Source organism: Microtus ochrogaster, unplaced genomic scaffold (genome assembly GCF_000317375.1).
Source record: "Microtus ochrogaster isolate Prairie Vole_2 unplaced genomic scaffold, MicOch1.0 UNK81, whole genome shotgun sequence".
In the NCBI taxonomy this organism is placed as follows: Eukaryota; Metazoa; Chordata; class Mammalia; order Rodentia; family Cricetidae; genus Microtus; species Microtus ochrogaster.
The window spans coordinates 1,691,829-1,704,732 of NW_004949179.1; the positions used below are offsets into that span (position 1 = coordinate 1,691,829).

General features: G+C 52.4%; 2 protein-coding genes across 2 annotated transcripts; one reads left to right on the forward strand and one right to left on the reverse strand.

Moving 5' to 3' along the window:
• Positions 1-1,878, reverse strand: Mrpl34 (mitochondrial ribosomal protein L34). The gene is made up of 3 exons (XM_026777698.1): positions 1,488-1,878; positions 698-888; positions 1-524 (listed from the first exon to the last, which is right to left on the reverse strand). Exons 2-3 carry the CDS (start codon positions 847-849, stop codon positions 308-310), a joined length of 369 nt encoding a protein of 122 aa, XP_026633499.1. The 5' UTR covers positions 850-888; positions 1,488-1,878; the 3' UTR covers positions 1-307.
• Positions 1,879-2,083: 205 nt separating this feature from the next.
• On the forward strand, positions 2,084-9,637 carry Abhd8 (abhydrolase domain containing 8). Its single transcript, XM_005370615.2, has 5 exons — positions 2,084-2,277; positions 3,780-4,503; positions 7,436-7,606; positions 7,714-7,930; positions 8,998-9,637. Exons 2-5 carry the CDS (start codon positions 3,788-3,790, stop codon positions 9,175-9,177), a joined length of 1,284 nt encoding a protein of 427 aa, XP_005370672.1. The 5' UTR covers positions 2,084-2,277; positions 3,780-3,787; the 3' UTR covers positions 9,178-9,637.
• Positions 9,638-12,904: the final 3,267 nt, after the last annotated feature.

The window sequence follows — 12,904 nt, forward strand, 5'->3', positions numbered from 1 at the left end:
CGCCTAGAAACGGGAATGTTTATTAGCGAGCTGGTAATATTTCCGAGTGGCTGGAATCACCAGGAGTGGTGTGATATTTTAAGGAGTCAAGCTTTCAAAGATGCCTTCAGAAACATGAACAGAAACTGCAAAGATAACGCAGGAGGGGGCGCCACAGCTGTGGACTCAGGCGCACGGATTTAGGGGCTCTCCAAGTTCTGAATTCTTCATACTCCAAAAGCCTAGGAAGGGACGGCCTCCAACTTCTTGGCCTCGGCCAGTTCTACCGGCGTCTGAGTCTGTTCCCGCAGGCGCCGGGCGCCGTTCCTCAGTGGCTCAGGGACTTGCGGCCCTTCAGCATGCGGCGTAGGATGACCTGTACGCCAGTCGGCGTGCTCAGCCGGCGGATCCAACCGTGTTTGTGCTTGCGCTTGATGTTGCTGGGCTGGTACTCGTTCCCGCGCGTGCGGCCGCGAGTCTGCTGATGCACGGAGGGGAGACCCCAAGCGTCCGGAAGCCCCATCCAGACCAGAGGTTGGAGCCACCTGTGGGACCAGAGAAATGGCAAGAATGGTTGCTGTGTGACCCCGACGCGTTGCTCAGCCTGAGCCTCAACTTCGTAACGCGGAGGGCAAACAAAACAGCGTGTATGCAAAAGACGCTCCGTAAGTGCGCGTGGTAGTCGAGATCCGGAGCAAAGTACCCCCTCAATACTTACCTGCCACCCAACTGGACCACCGATCTGCAGGCGGGGTACCCAAAAGTCCTGGCTAGGAAAGCCATGTCCAGCGGCGGGTCACTCTGTCCCGGCTGCCGCCAGTTCCTAGACCGTGGGCTCAGCGACAATGCCTCTGGGAAATGTAGTTCCATGTGTTGCCGCGTGGCACTCCGGGAGTTGTAGTTCCACGCCTGCGCATGATGACAAACAGGAGGTGTTGTCCTAAGTGGCGTGTAGTTCTCCGAAACGACCAGCAGATGGCGAGCGAGTGTCGACTCCTCAATCTGCGCGTGCGTACGACAATCTGTCTTCGTCTTCTGGGAGCTGTAGTTCTACGCTTGGGACACTGGTAGAGGGCGCTCCAGGGTGGCGGTGACGCCGCTGGCTTCAGCTGGGGGAAGTGGCTGCTGGCCTTTTCAGTCGCCCTCACTGGGGACAGGCAGCTGGCACGCAGCCGCTGGCTGGCGGCCTCTACGCTACCGCAGCCAATGCTTCTCCTCTTGGCGCTCAGCCCGGATGTCCTCGAGTCCTAGCTCCTCGCAATCTGGAAAACTCGTGCGTTGTGAATTTGCCCTGGCTAGTTTAATCCCTCAGGCTGGCCTAGACGATTTTTTCCCCCCGCAGCTCAGATCTGGACTCCTGCTCACACACCCTTCATAGCTCCCCATTGCTCTAAGGTGCCCAGCCTGCCTGCAGCCACGCGAAGCATCTCTGAAGTTGTCACTATGCTGTGGTTCATACCCACCCTCTAAAACGGCCACTTGTGCCTGTCAATAATCGGTGGACTTACTGTGTGTAAAAGGGATGCTGGCCAGTGTTTGGCCTGCACCGTGAGCACAAGGCCTGGGAGGGAGGAGGCTCAGCCTTGGCTTCCTGGATTCCAGCTCTCCTAGGACTCAGTCTCGGTGTGGCTGAGACCCCGCTGAAGGGATACAATTCCTATTCGCTAGCTCCCACGCTCCGACACTTCTATTTCATTCCCAGGACTCTGGACTGACACAGCCTCTTCTTGTTCAAATGCCAGCCTTGACCTTTTTTGAGTCTCGGTTTCCCCATCTGTAAGTCTGTTTGCAGAACGGAAAAAGTCACCAGAGAGGGGGCTCACGGCCCGGCGGGAGGTAGAAGCTGGCTGAGACCCTGTCCCAGACAGAACACATCCCCCGCCTCCCATGCCACCTCCGGGCTGCAAGCCCTTCTCAATCCTGGCACAGGCCCATCCCACCCCCCAAGGTCTCCTAACCCTTCACAGGGGCGGGGCTGCTGCTCTCAGAGCGCTAGCAAATCTGGAAGCGCAGCCTCTGGTTGGACGGTTATCTAGGCCAGGTTGGCTTGCGGCGACAATAGGTCGAGATGCCCGTCCATCGGCTCGAGGCCCCGCCCATACTAGGTGGGACTTACGGGGCCGGTTTGCTGCGCCGCTGCAGGATGCCCCTGCGCTGACCGCCCCGGGCCTGCGCCTGCCCGCGCTAATGCGGCCGACCCCGCACCACCATGTAAGCGGCACCTGCAGGTGGATGCTGGCTTTTCCGCCCGGGACCCCTGAGTCCTGCCTCGGGCCACGGGCCCCTCAATAACCTCAGGTGAGCTGGATCTGTTCCCTTAGAAGCCATCAGGCTGCTGGGCCTCCACTTGGGGCAGGAGAAAATTGCCAGCCTCTAGTTTCGCGCTGCTAGGATGCTGCGGAACCCCAGTGGCCTTGATCCCACTGTGAGGATGACTAGCGCCAGGGGAAAGCAGGTCGGGGTCTGGGAAGCAGGGCTGGTGCTGCGCTTTAGAAAGGCCTCCGCAGTCGGGGTTGCAGGGTCCTAAAGGTGGGGTGCACGGCCTGCTTTACCTTTAGTGCATCCAGGCCACCACAAGTCGGGTGGCCTGGATGCACTAAAAGAAAAGCATCACCTCAGCGGTGCTCAGGCAGCGAAGGAAGAATGAATCTGGCCCCATCCCCATGCCTTAGACAATGGGGGTGCGCTGCGCTGGTGTCCCTTGGAGTTATGTAACCGCCTGTGGTTGTCATGGACACGGGGGGGGGGCTGGCTAAGGGAACCGGATGGAGGCCCAGAGGCCCTCACTCAGGTCCTGCCTTCATCTTCCTGGCTGCCACTAGGGGTTGTGTTGACACCCTTCAACACAGGGTACCAGGGTGCTGAGGGCAGCCTCTTCCAGCCGTGCTCGTTGCTCTGTTAGCTCAAGCTCCCTCTCCTGGACCTGGGACCCCATAAAACCTTTGAGTCCCCATGGCCAACATCTGCCCTGGGCCTCATCTTTGATGGGTCAGATTTGCAGCCCGAGACCTGAGCTGGAAACCTTGACCATTCAGGACAGAAGCCAAGCTTGGTGGTCTGTCATCTTAGCACCCAGGAGGGCACAAGGTTGAGACCAGCCTGGGCTTCAAAATGAAACCTATGTCAAAAGTACCGCGGTGATGGGAGTTCACACCACTTATGCCAGCACTGGGAGAGGCAGAGGCAGGAGGTTTGCAAAGAGTGAGGCCAGTGTCTGGCCCAAGACTACAGACCAGGGCTGTTGTGTTCATGCAAGCCCTTCACCCCAGAGCTTAGGGATGTAGAGGTGGGAGGGTTGCACAGAGTTTGGGGTTCCCTGGCCTTTGGAGGCATTTGAGATATGGAGCTAAAGCAAGCACACTGCATGCCGAGCTTGCTACAGCTCCAGAGGTGACATTCAGAGTAAAGGCTGTCTGGGCAGCACAGGGATTTCCAAGCCAGCCTGGGCTTCGTGAGCTCCTCTCTCAAAACCAAGCAAGCAAATCAGCTTGCATGTATGCTCGCATAATCCAGTGTGTGAATAGATGAATACAAACATGCTTGCTTGCATGCATGAATGAATGATTGCATACAAAAGGCATGGATTTCTGGATAAATGAATGAATAAACAGCTGATAGGATAAACTCCAGCTGGTAGGGAAGGATGTCCTCAGGAATGGGCATTTGCTTTAGTGTCCTCTCCTTCTGGAAGCCCCCCAATGCAGTATCAATGGACCCCCTAGAGGAGCCTCCAGGTCCTGCTTACCTGATGCATGAGCAGAGCCCTGAGCAAGCCGCTGTCCCTTTCTCTCCGGCTCCAGGACACACCATGCTGACCGGGGTGACAGATGGTTTCTTCTGCTGCCTACTGGGGACACCCCCCAACGCGGTGCGGCCACTGGAGAGCGTTGAATCCAGCGACGGCTATACGTTTGTAGAAGTCAAGCCGGGCCGGGTGCTACGGGTGAAGCACGCTGGTCCCGCGCTTATCCCCACACCGCCGCCGCCACCCGAAGGCGATACCGGGGTCAAGACGGGCCTTGTGCGTTGCCAGCGCCGCATCACGGTGTACCGCAATGGGAGGCTGGTGGTGGAGAATCTGGGCCGCGCGCCACGCGCAGACCTGCAAGGGCGCAGTGGCTCTGGGGACCCGCCCGCTGCTCTCGAGGTGGAGCTGGCAGAGCCCGCAGGGGGCGACGCCCGGGCCACCCCAGGCAGTGGGCGACGAAGGCGCCCCCGGCGTCCCAAGAGGACCATCCACATCGACTGCGAGCAGCGCATCACCAGCTGCAAGGGCGCGCAGGCTGACGTGGTGCTGTTCTTCATCCACGGTGTGGGAGGCTCTCTTGCCATCTGGAAAGAACAGCTGGACTTCTTTGTGCGACTTGGCTATGAGGTGGTGGCACCTGACCTGGCGGGTCACGGGGCCAGTTCTGCGCCACAGGTGGCAGCTGCCTACACATTTTACGCACTTGCGGAGGACATGCGGGCCATCTTCATGCGCTACGCCAAGAAGCGCAATGTGCTCATTGGCCACTCTTACGGGTAAGACCTAGGGTGGGCTGCTCACAAAACATTCCCATCCCCCTGGATGTAGGCTGAGAAAGAGCCATCTGTAGTCCAGGCTAGCCTTAAAAGTCATTATGTAGCTGAGGCTGACCTTGAATACCTGATCTACACCCCTAGGACTACAATGAAAGACTTCTATGCTACCCAATCCAACTTTCCTCCTTGCAAAATGTGATCTGGCTGGGATTGTGGCTCAGGGGTAGAGCACCCATCTAGAATCCTCCAGTGAGTGAGTGAGCCTAGATCCCCTCAGTGAGGAGGTAGGGGTGTGGCTAGCAGTGGAGCCCCTGCCTAGGATCCCCAGTGAGGGGCTGGGGGCGTGGCTCAGGGTGGAGCTCCTGCCTAGAATCCCCCAGTGAGGGGCTGGGAGTAGCTTGACACTATGGTCTCTGACCTAGCAAAAGTTTGTTGTTAGTATCTGCCAGTGGGTGGCAGACGTGCATCATCTCTATACTCAGGAGCTGATGCCGGAAGATAGCTAAAAATCTGAGGCCAGCCTGGGCTACAAAGTTATTTCCAACCTAGGGCTATATCTACGTAGCAAAAACCTGTGTTAAAGCCTGTTTTGATGGCGCACGCTTTTAATCTCAGCACTTGAGAGGCAGGCGGATCTCTGAGTTCAAGGCCAGCCTGGTCTACAGAGTGAGGTCCAGGTCAGCCAGAGCTACACAGAGAAACCCTGTCTTGAAAAACAAAAAAAAAAAGGGGGGGGGGAGGTGGTTTGGGCATATACTCACCCCTCTTACCCCAGAACTTCCAAGACCAAGGCAGGAGGATTGCTATGAATTCAAGACCAGCCAGGGCTACAGGATGAGACTTTTCTTTCTTTCTCCTTCCTTCCTTCCTTCCTTCCTTCCTTTCTTTCTTTCTTTCTTTCTTTCTTTCTTTCTTTCTTTTGGTTTTTCGAGACAGGGTTTCTCTGTAGCTTTGGAGCCTGTCCTGGAACTAGCTCTTGTAGACCAGGCTGGCCTCGAACTCACAGAGATCTGCATGGCTCTGCCTCCTGAGTGCTGGGATTAAAGGCATGCACCACCACAACCCGGCTTCCTTTTTTTTTTAAATTATTACTTTATAAATAATAACATTCAAAATTTCCATTTCCTCCCCTCCTCCCACTTTCCTCCAGCTCCCCCTCACACCCTCCCCCGACCCCCCTCTAGTCCTAAGAGAGGGCAAGGTACCCTGCCCTGTGAGAAGTCCAAGACCCTCCCCACTACATCCAGGCTTAGGAAGGTATGCATCCAAAGAGCCTAGGATCCCCAAAAGCCAGGACATGCAGTAGAGACAAATCCCAGTGCCATCATCATTGGCCCCCCAGTCTGCCCCAATTGTCAGCCACATTCACAGGGTGAGACTTTGTCTCAAAAATAACAACATACACTAAAAGCATGTTAATGGCAGCCTTCACCTGCCATCCCAGCACTTGGGAGGTGGAGACGGAATCAGAATGTCCTGGTCACCCTCAGCAACATAGCTCCCAGGCCAGCTTAACATACATGAGACCTGACATAATCAGGCAAGTGTACTTCCCCCAACAAAACCAAGGTTGGAGTGGCTCAGGTAGATACTGGGTGTGCACAAGGCCATAGGTTCAATCCCCAGCATCTCCAGAAAGAAAGAGAGTTAATAAATGTGACATTTATATTTTTAAACATTTATATCCCTAAATATGTCCTTAAACAATTAAAAACTGATTTTTTTTGATACAGGGACTGTCTACATAGCCCAGGCTGTCCTAGAACTCACCATGTAGACCAGGCTGGCCTCAAATTCACCGAGATCCACCTGCCTTTGCCTCCTGTGTGATTAAAGGTATGTGCTACTATACCTAGCCTAAAAATTAATTTTTAAAAGCTGGGCATAGTAGGTCATGCCTGTAATCTGAGACAGGGGCATTGCTATGGTCTCAAAAATGTCTTTTTTTTTTTTAAAAAACATGTAATAATTGCCCTCATGTATGGGTAACTGTGGGCCAGCATAGTGTGTGTGTCCTAATAGTCAGGCCCATTCCTGCATCTGTCCCTTCTGTCTGGAGCCTTCAAGCTATTAGCTGGCTGGACACAGTGATGAAGGCTGAGCTCAAGTTCAGCTTGGGCAGTAGAGACTTGGTATCTTAGGAAGAGCAAAAGAGAAAGCCATGGAATGGAGCTGCCTGTAACCCCAGCGCTTCATGGCTGCGGTAGGAGGATTGCCATCAACTCCGTGGTAGCCTGGGCTATACGATTAGGCTGTCTGGCACAGGGCCGGAGATCTGTAAGTAGTGCAGTTATTTGGTACCAGTGATTCATCCAGCGCAGAGCTGTGGCGTCAGTGCCTTTGGGTCTGCCCATGGCGTCTTCAGATGCTGAACAGAAAGACTGAAGGACTGCTGAGGGGGTTCCAGAATCCAGCTGCAGCCAGCAGGGCTAACCACACTCCCCTGCTGAATGTCAGTCTCTCTGACAGAATGCTGCCACAGGCCTTTTAGCAAGCACTGCCCCAGGAGGCACATTCCTAGTTGGGGTAACTTCAGAGTAAGAGACAGCCGAGGTCACTGTGTTAGTGATTACAGACAGCCATGCAGATTATACAGGAGCTTGCCTGGGAGGCAGGCACATCTCTGAGCGTTCTGGGCCAGCCTAGTCTACACAGCCAGTCAAAGCTACATAGTGAAACCCTGTCTCAAACAAGAAATATCCCAAAACTTGCAGGGGTGCATGCTGTAGTCCCAGCTCCCGGAGGGTACAGATAAGCCCTGACGCTGTAGGCTGTGTGCGACTTCCCGAGGACTTGCTTCGAGAACCCAGGGGCTAAGCCCAGAATGCAAAAGCCCTGACTCCCATGGCCAGCGCTGTATAGGGGCACCACCTATGTCGGCCAGGCGGGCCTGCCTAGTGTCTGCTAACGGGCTCTCCCCTTCTGCCCCCAGTGTCTCCTTCTGTACTTTCCTGGCCCACGAGTACCCAGATCTTGTGCACAAAGTGATAATGATCAACGGCGGAGGCCCCACAGCGCTGGAGCCCAGCCTCTGCTCCATTTTCAACATGCCCACGTGCGTCCTGCACTGCCTGTCGCCCTGCCTGGCCTGGAGTTTCCTCAAGTGAGTGGGATCTGGGAGAGGGAGGGGTTCCTCATCTCAGGGCTGACTGGGGATCTGTAGCATTGGTCCCACGTGGTCAGGCTCCAAGGACGTCTTTGCACCCCCAGGGCCGGCTTTGCTCGCCAAGGGGCTAAAGAGAAGCAGCTGCTGAAGGAGGGCAACGCATTCAATGTGTCCTCCTTCGTGTTACGGGCCATGATGAGTGGCCAGTACTGGCCGGAGGGCGATGAGGTCTACCATGCGGAGCTGACGGTGCCCGTGCTGCTGGTGCATGGCATGCATGACAAGTTCGTGCCTGTGGAGGAGGACCAACGCATGGCTGAGGTAGGACCTGCAGTCCGGGACCACACGTGCCCGCTCCCCAACTGTGGAGAGGATCCAGGGTCGCCGCCCTGGCGTGGCTTAGGGGGTGAGTGTGGTCCCAAGACCCACATCCCGTTAGGATTCTGAGTAAGCTTGACCTTTGGGAAACCTGGCTGAGTGGGTGTGGACTCCCTAGACGGGTGTGGTTTTCTGACAGCTGGGGTGGGAGAGGTCTCTGGAGAAGGGTTTGGTTTATGAGTGGGTGTGGCTTCCATTGGTTAAGGTATCTGAATGCTGTGGCCTTTGGAAGGGTGTGGCCTCTAGACAGGTGTGTTTTTAGGTGGGCGTGGATAATGCATGAGTGTGGTCCTGGGTGGGCTTAATTTCGTAGTGGGTGGATGTGGTCACAGGTGGGTAGGTGTGGTCTCTTAGGAGGCCCCCGCTTCTGGGCGGATGTGGTCACAGGTGGGTAGGTGTGGTCTCTTAGGAGGCCCCCGCTTCTGGGCGGATGTGGTCACAGGTGGGTAGGTGTGGTCTCTTAGGAGGCCCCCCGCTTCTGGGCGGATGTGGTCACAGGTGGGTAGGTGTGGTCTCTTAGGAGGCCCCCGCTTCTGGGCTGAGCCTGAAGGAGAATATAGATGAAGGGACTTCTCTGGCCGAGCACTGCGTCTTCACCCAGGGAGTGGGTCCCTAATGCTGGAGGGGTGGAGATAGGTGGTGGAGTACAGGATCTGGGTTTCTTAGGACTTGGGGCTGCTCAGGATGGGTATGTGGGAGGAACCGAGGACTCTCACCCAGGGCTGGTCTGTCATCAGGATCCATTTGTGGACGGGGGAGGAGGGCAGAGTTTCCTTGGCATCCCCGAGTGGGGGGAGTCCAAGGAGGCTGCCTAGCACCCTACAACACACGATCTCCCCACAGCAACGACCCAACCCCAAGTGTCAGCAGAGCCAAGATTGAGAAGTCCTATCCCAGGCATACTGTAGGTGCCTAGTAGGTGTTGACCGAGCGATTGAATGCCTGGCGAGGTTCCAGGAGGGTGAGGCTAAAGGGTGGACTGCAGGAGGGACTTCCCTGTGTGCCTGCAGATCCTGCTGTTGGCCTTTCTCAAGCTCATCGAGGAAGGCAGTCACATGGTGATGTTGGAGTGTCCCGAGACAGTGAACACGCTGCTGCACGAGTTCCTGCTGTGGGAGCCGGAGCCAGAGGTGGGGCCACAGCCCGAGCCACAGCCATTGCAGCCAGAGCCGACTCCAGGCGAGAAGTGACCAGCGGCTGCAGGCCTCCTGGATCTTGTGTAGCTAAGGTTCCCTTGGACCCGGCATGGGCTGAATGGGTGGGGCCTCATGCCAATGGGCGGGGCCTATATAGACCACGCCCCAGGGCAGGCCGGCCATAGCCAGAGTTGGAGACTCAGTGCCCAGTACAGCCACGCGTGGCTGCAGGGCGTGACCTTGTACAGAGTCCCCTCTCTGCCTTCCCAAGTCCCTCATGCTGTAGCGGGTGGGCTGCCACCCCGCTGGATCTTTCCCTCCGCTGTGCTCCACTCCGCACCTGGAAGCCCCCCGAGGGGAGCTCTGGAGAGGGGTTCCCATTCAGTCCTGGTGGACCTGCTGCGTTGCCTGCATTCCTTGAGACTGGGAGCTGGCACGCAAGGAGGGAGTGGCCCGAGCCACAAATACCCGCACATGGCAACTTGTAACTCAATTAAAAAAGTGACAATCCAAAGTGGCTCCAATTCGTGATTCTGCCTCAGCATCTCGAGGGCTGAGATGATGTACAAGTAGCTTTGTTTCCGGCTCTCTCTCTCTCTTCCCTTTCTCTCTCTCTTGCCCCTCCCCTTCCTTCCTCTTTCCATGTTTGCTTTCCTGGGATGACCATACCTAGTGAGACAAGATTTCTCTGAGTAGACCTGGCTGTCCTGAAACTCGCTCTGTAGAGCAGGCTGGCCTTGAATTCACAGAGATCTGCCTGCCTCTGCCTCCTTGAGTGCTGAGATCAAAGGTGTGTGCCATCACTGCCCAGCTCACTGATATCTTTTAGTGGGCTGAGAATGATTATAAGTAGGCACTGTGAAGGCAAATTTTTCTCTATCCTGTTCTTGTAACGATTTTGTGAAGAAACAGTCTTTTAAATCAATCAGCATGATAGATCGTTCTTTCGCTAATAGCCCAATGTCTGAATTACTTCATTTATAGCTCTTAGATATTTATCCATTTTCCAGATTTATTTTTAATAACAAATTTAGGAGAGTTCAAAGGACTGGCCAGTTCTTTGATACATTGAACATTTAGCTGCTCCTGTACCAACTGTTCTAGGGCTGTGGTTTCTCTGATGTCACAGACCATTGTTCCACCCAAACAGGTCAGTTAACCCTTTAAAGGCAGGGTTGTTGATACCTTTGAAAGACCAGCAGCTGTTGTGACCTGTTTATGTACAACCTGACCAGTCAGTGACTTCTTTATAGTACTTTTAGTATTTTCCCAAGAAAGGTATGTTAGTTTAGGGTTTGTTTCTGAGATTGGGGGAATATTAATCTGAGTATTTCATTGCTGTGACAAATCATGTCCCCATAAATTCTTTGCTATGTTAGCCACATATGGCTTTAATTTTCCTTTCTGTCCTGGCCCTATACATTCAACCCATGTTTTACCTGAGATAAAGTTCCAAACCCTAAAAGCTGAATGTCTCCTCTTGAAGAGGCAAATCTGATGCCATGATTCTGGAGTAATTATAGTCACATCTGCCCCTATGTCTACAAGACTGTCAATCACAGTGTTATTTATTCATACTTTTAACTTTGGTCTTTGATTATTTATAGAAGTTTGTCAAATATTTACTTTATAGTTTATTTTCTCCTAGTTTTTTCTTTTTTTATTACTTTATAAAAATTTCCACTTCCTCCCCTCCTCCTACTTCCCTCCCACTCCTCCACCCTCCTCCCTCCCCTTCCAGTCCTAAGAGAAAGCGGGGCACCCTGCCCTGTGGGAAGTCCAAGGCCCTCCCCCTCCATCCAGGCTTAGGAAGGTGCACATCCAAATAGAATAGGATCCCAAAAGGCCAGTACATGCAGTAGAGACAAATCCCAGTGCCATTATCATTGGCTTCTCACTCTGCCCCAATTGTCAGCCATATTCAGAGGGTCCAGTTTGATCCCATGCTGTTCAGTCCCAGTCCAGCTGGATTTGGTGAGCTCCCATTAGATCAGGCACACTGTCTCAGTAGGTGGACCAACCCCTCCCGGTCCTGACTTCCTTGCTCATCTTCTCCCTCCTTCTGCTCTTCAACTGGACCTTGGGAGCTCAGTCCAGTGCTCTGATGTGGGTCTCTGTCTCTGTCTGTCGCCAGATGAAGGTTCTATGGTGATATTCAAGATAGTCATCTTCTAAAGCTGTTCTATCATTCAAGCAGTATGGGTATTTTTTTTTTTTTTACAGTAGGCATTAGGTCCTTTAATTTTTCTGGGGAGGAGTTTCCCCCACAGTGAATGGTTGAACCAGATTTGACATAGGGGCCTGCGAGAGGCCTCCCAAGGCATTTCCCAATGGCAGAGGGTTACCTTGTCTGTCCCTTGTTGATCTGCATTCATTGGTCCTGTATTGGCCTTTGCTGTACCTTCTGCATACTCCAAAAGGCCTTTCGTTAGGAATCTCTAGAAAAAACATTATTTCTAATGTCCTGCCCATAATCCCTTTTTAGATGACCTTGTTTACCACAATTAAAACATATGACATTTTAATTTTTCATCAAGCCTTTTTGGAAATCACCTCTCATATCCAAGCATCATCATGGTTATGAGAGTCAATATTGACTGCATGTTATATACATTCCTCTATGGGGTTATATTATCTTTAAAGACCTAATTACCCTTTTGCATTGTGAATTAGCATTTTTAAAGCCAATGATTCAATTAATATTCATCTGACTTTTGGATCTGATATTGTTCAATTTACAGCTGAAGTCAGTCTTTGCAAAATTTTACTGAACATTTCTTTTGGGCCTTCTATAATTTTAGTAAATGGTTCATTCCTCTTTCCTGATTTTTGAATCTTGTCCCAAGCATTCAAAGCTGTTGTACCGCGTATGGACAAGGTGTGATCACCAAATGTAACTTTTCTTTGTACATCAGCATGATGGCCCTCATCAAGGACTGATCTTCAGAAATCTAATAACTTCTAACCCTACCATGCTGTTCAATAGCCCTAGCTTCATCTCTCTACCAAGTGTTTTACTGTAGCTGAGGACTATATTCCAATACTGTTGTAACTAGCTATTTCCAGTCTTGTGGAATAAGGTGAATGTATGCCATAGGAAACTATTACTTCCTTAAATCTCTTCAAATCTAACATTTCTATAGATTCCTGGTTAACTTCTGCATAGCCTTGTGATACCGACCATCTGATGGTCATTCTTGAATGGTAACCGAATAAACTAAGGTTGGTTTTCTTTTTTTTTTTTCCGAGACAGGGTTTCTCTGTGGCTTTGGAGCCTGTCCTGGAACTACCTCTGTAGACCAGGCTGGTCTCGAACTCAGAGATCCGCCTGCCTCTGCTTCCCGAGTGCTGGGATTAAAGGCTTGCGCCACCACTGCCCGGCCTAAGGTTGGTTTTCTAATAACCTTGGGTCATTCCCCTTCAGTTTTATAATTCCATGGTGTGGTGACTTCTGCTCTAAGCGCCTTAGAGCTGTGTGTGAACATTTTTCTTAGTTTTTTTTTTTTTGTATTTGGCACTGACAGCAAACAACTTTTTTAGGGATAAAATGAGAATTACCAAATTGATAACTGACATCATGTCAATCCCAGCTAAGTTGATTATCCCTTAATTGTTCCATTTTCAAACCATCCATTGTAGAACTATACAGAGAACTATCTCTCTGTGTTATAATGTTTTCCATTTTTAATATGGGCAAAAAAAATCCCTCTTCAATCTCCTCTCCCTTTTAAAAAATCTAATTTCCTCCTTTAACCAATCCCAGTGGTCTCAGCAGATCTGC

Coding starts and splice junctions, on each gene's coding strand:
- Mrpl34 (XM_026777698.1), bottom strand. CDS start 849: ATGGAACTACATTTCCCAGAGGCATTGTCGCTGAGCCCACGGTCTAGG. Junction 525..697: donor GTGGTCCAGTTGGGTGGCAG/GTAAGTATTGAG, acceptor CTGGTCCCACAG/GTGGCTCCAACCTCTGGTCT.
- Abhd8 (XM_005370615.2), top strand. CDS start 3,788: ATGCTGACCGGGGTGACAGATGGTTTCTTCTGCTGCCTACTGGGGACA. Junction 4,504..7,435: donor CTCATTGGCCACTCTTACGG/GTAAGACCTAGG, acceptor TTCTGCCCCCAG/TGTCTCCTTCTGTACTTTCC. Junction 7,931..8,997: donor AGGACCAACGCATGGCTGAG/GTAGGACCTGCA, acceptor GTGTGCCTGCAG/ATCCTGCTGTTGGCCTTTCT.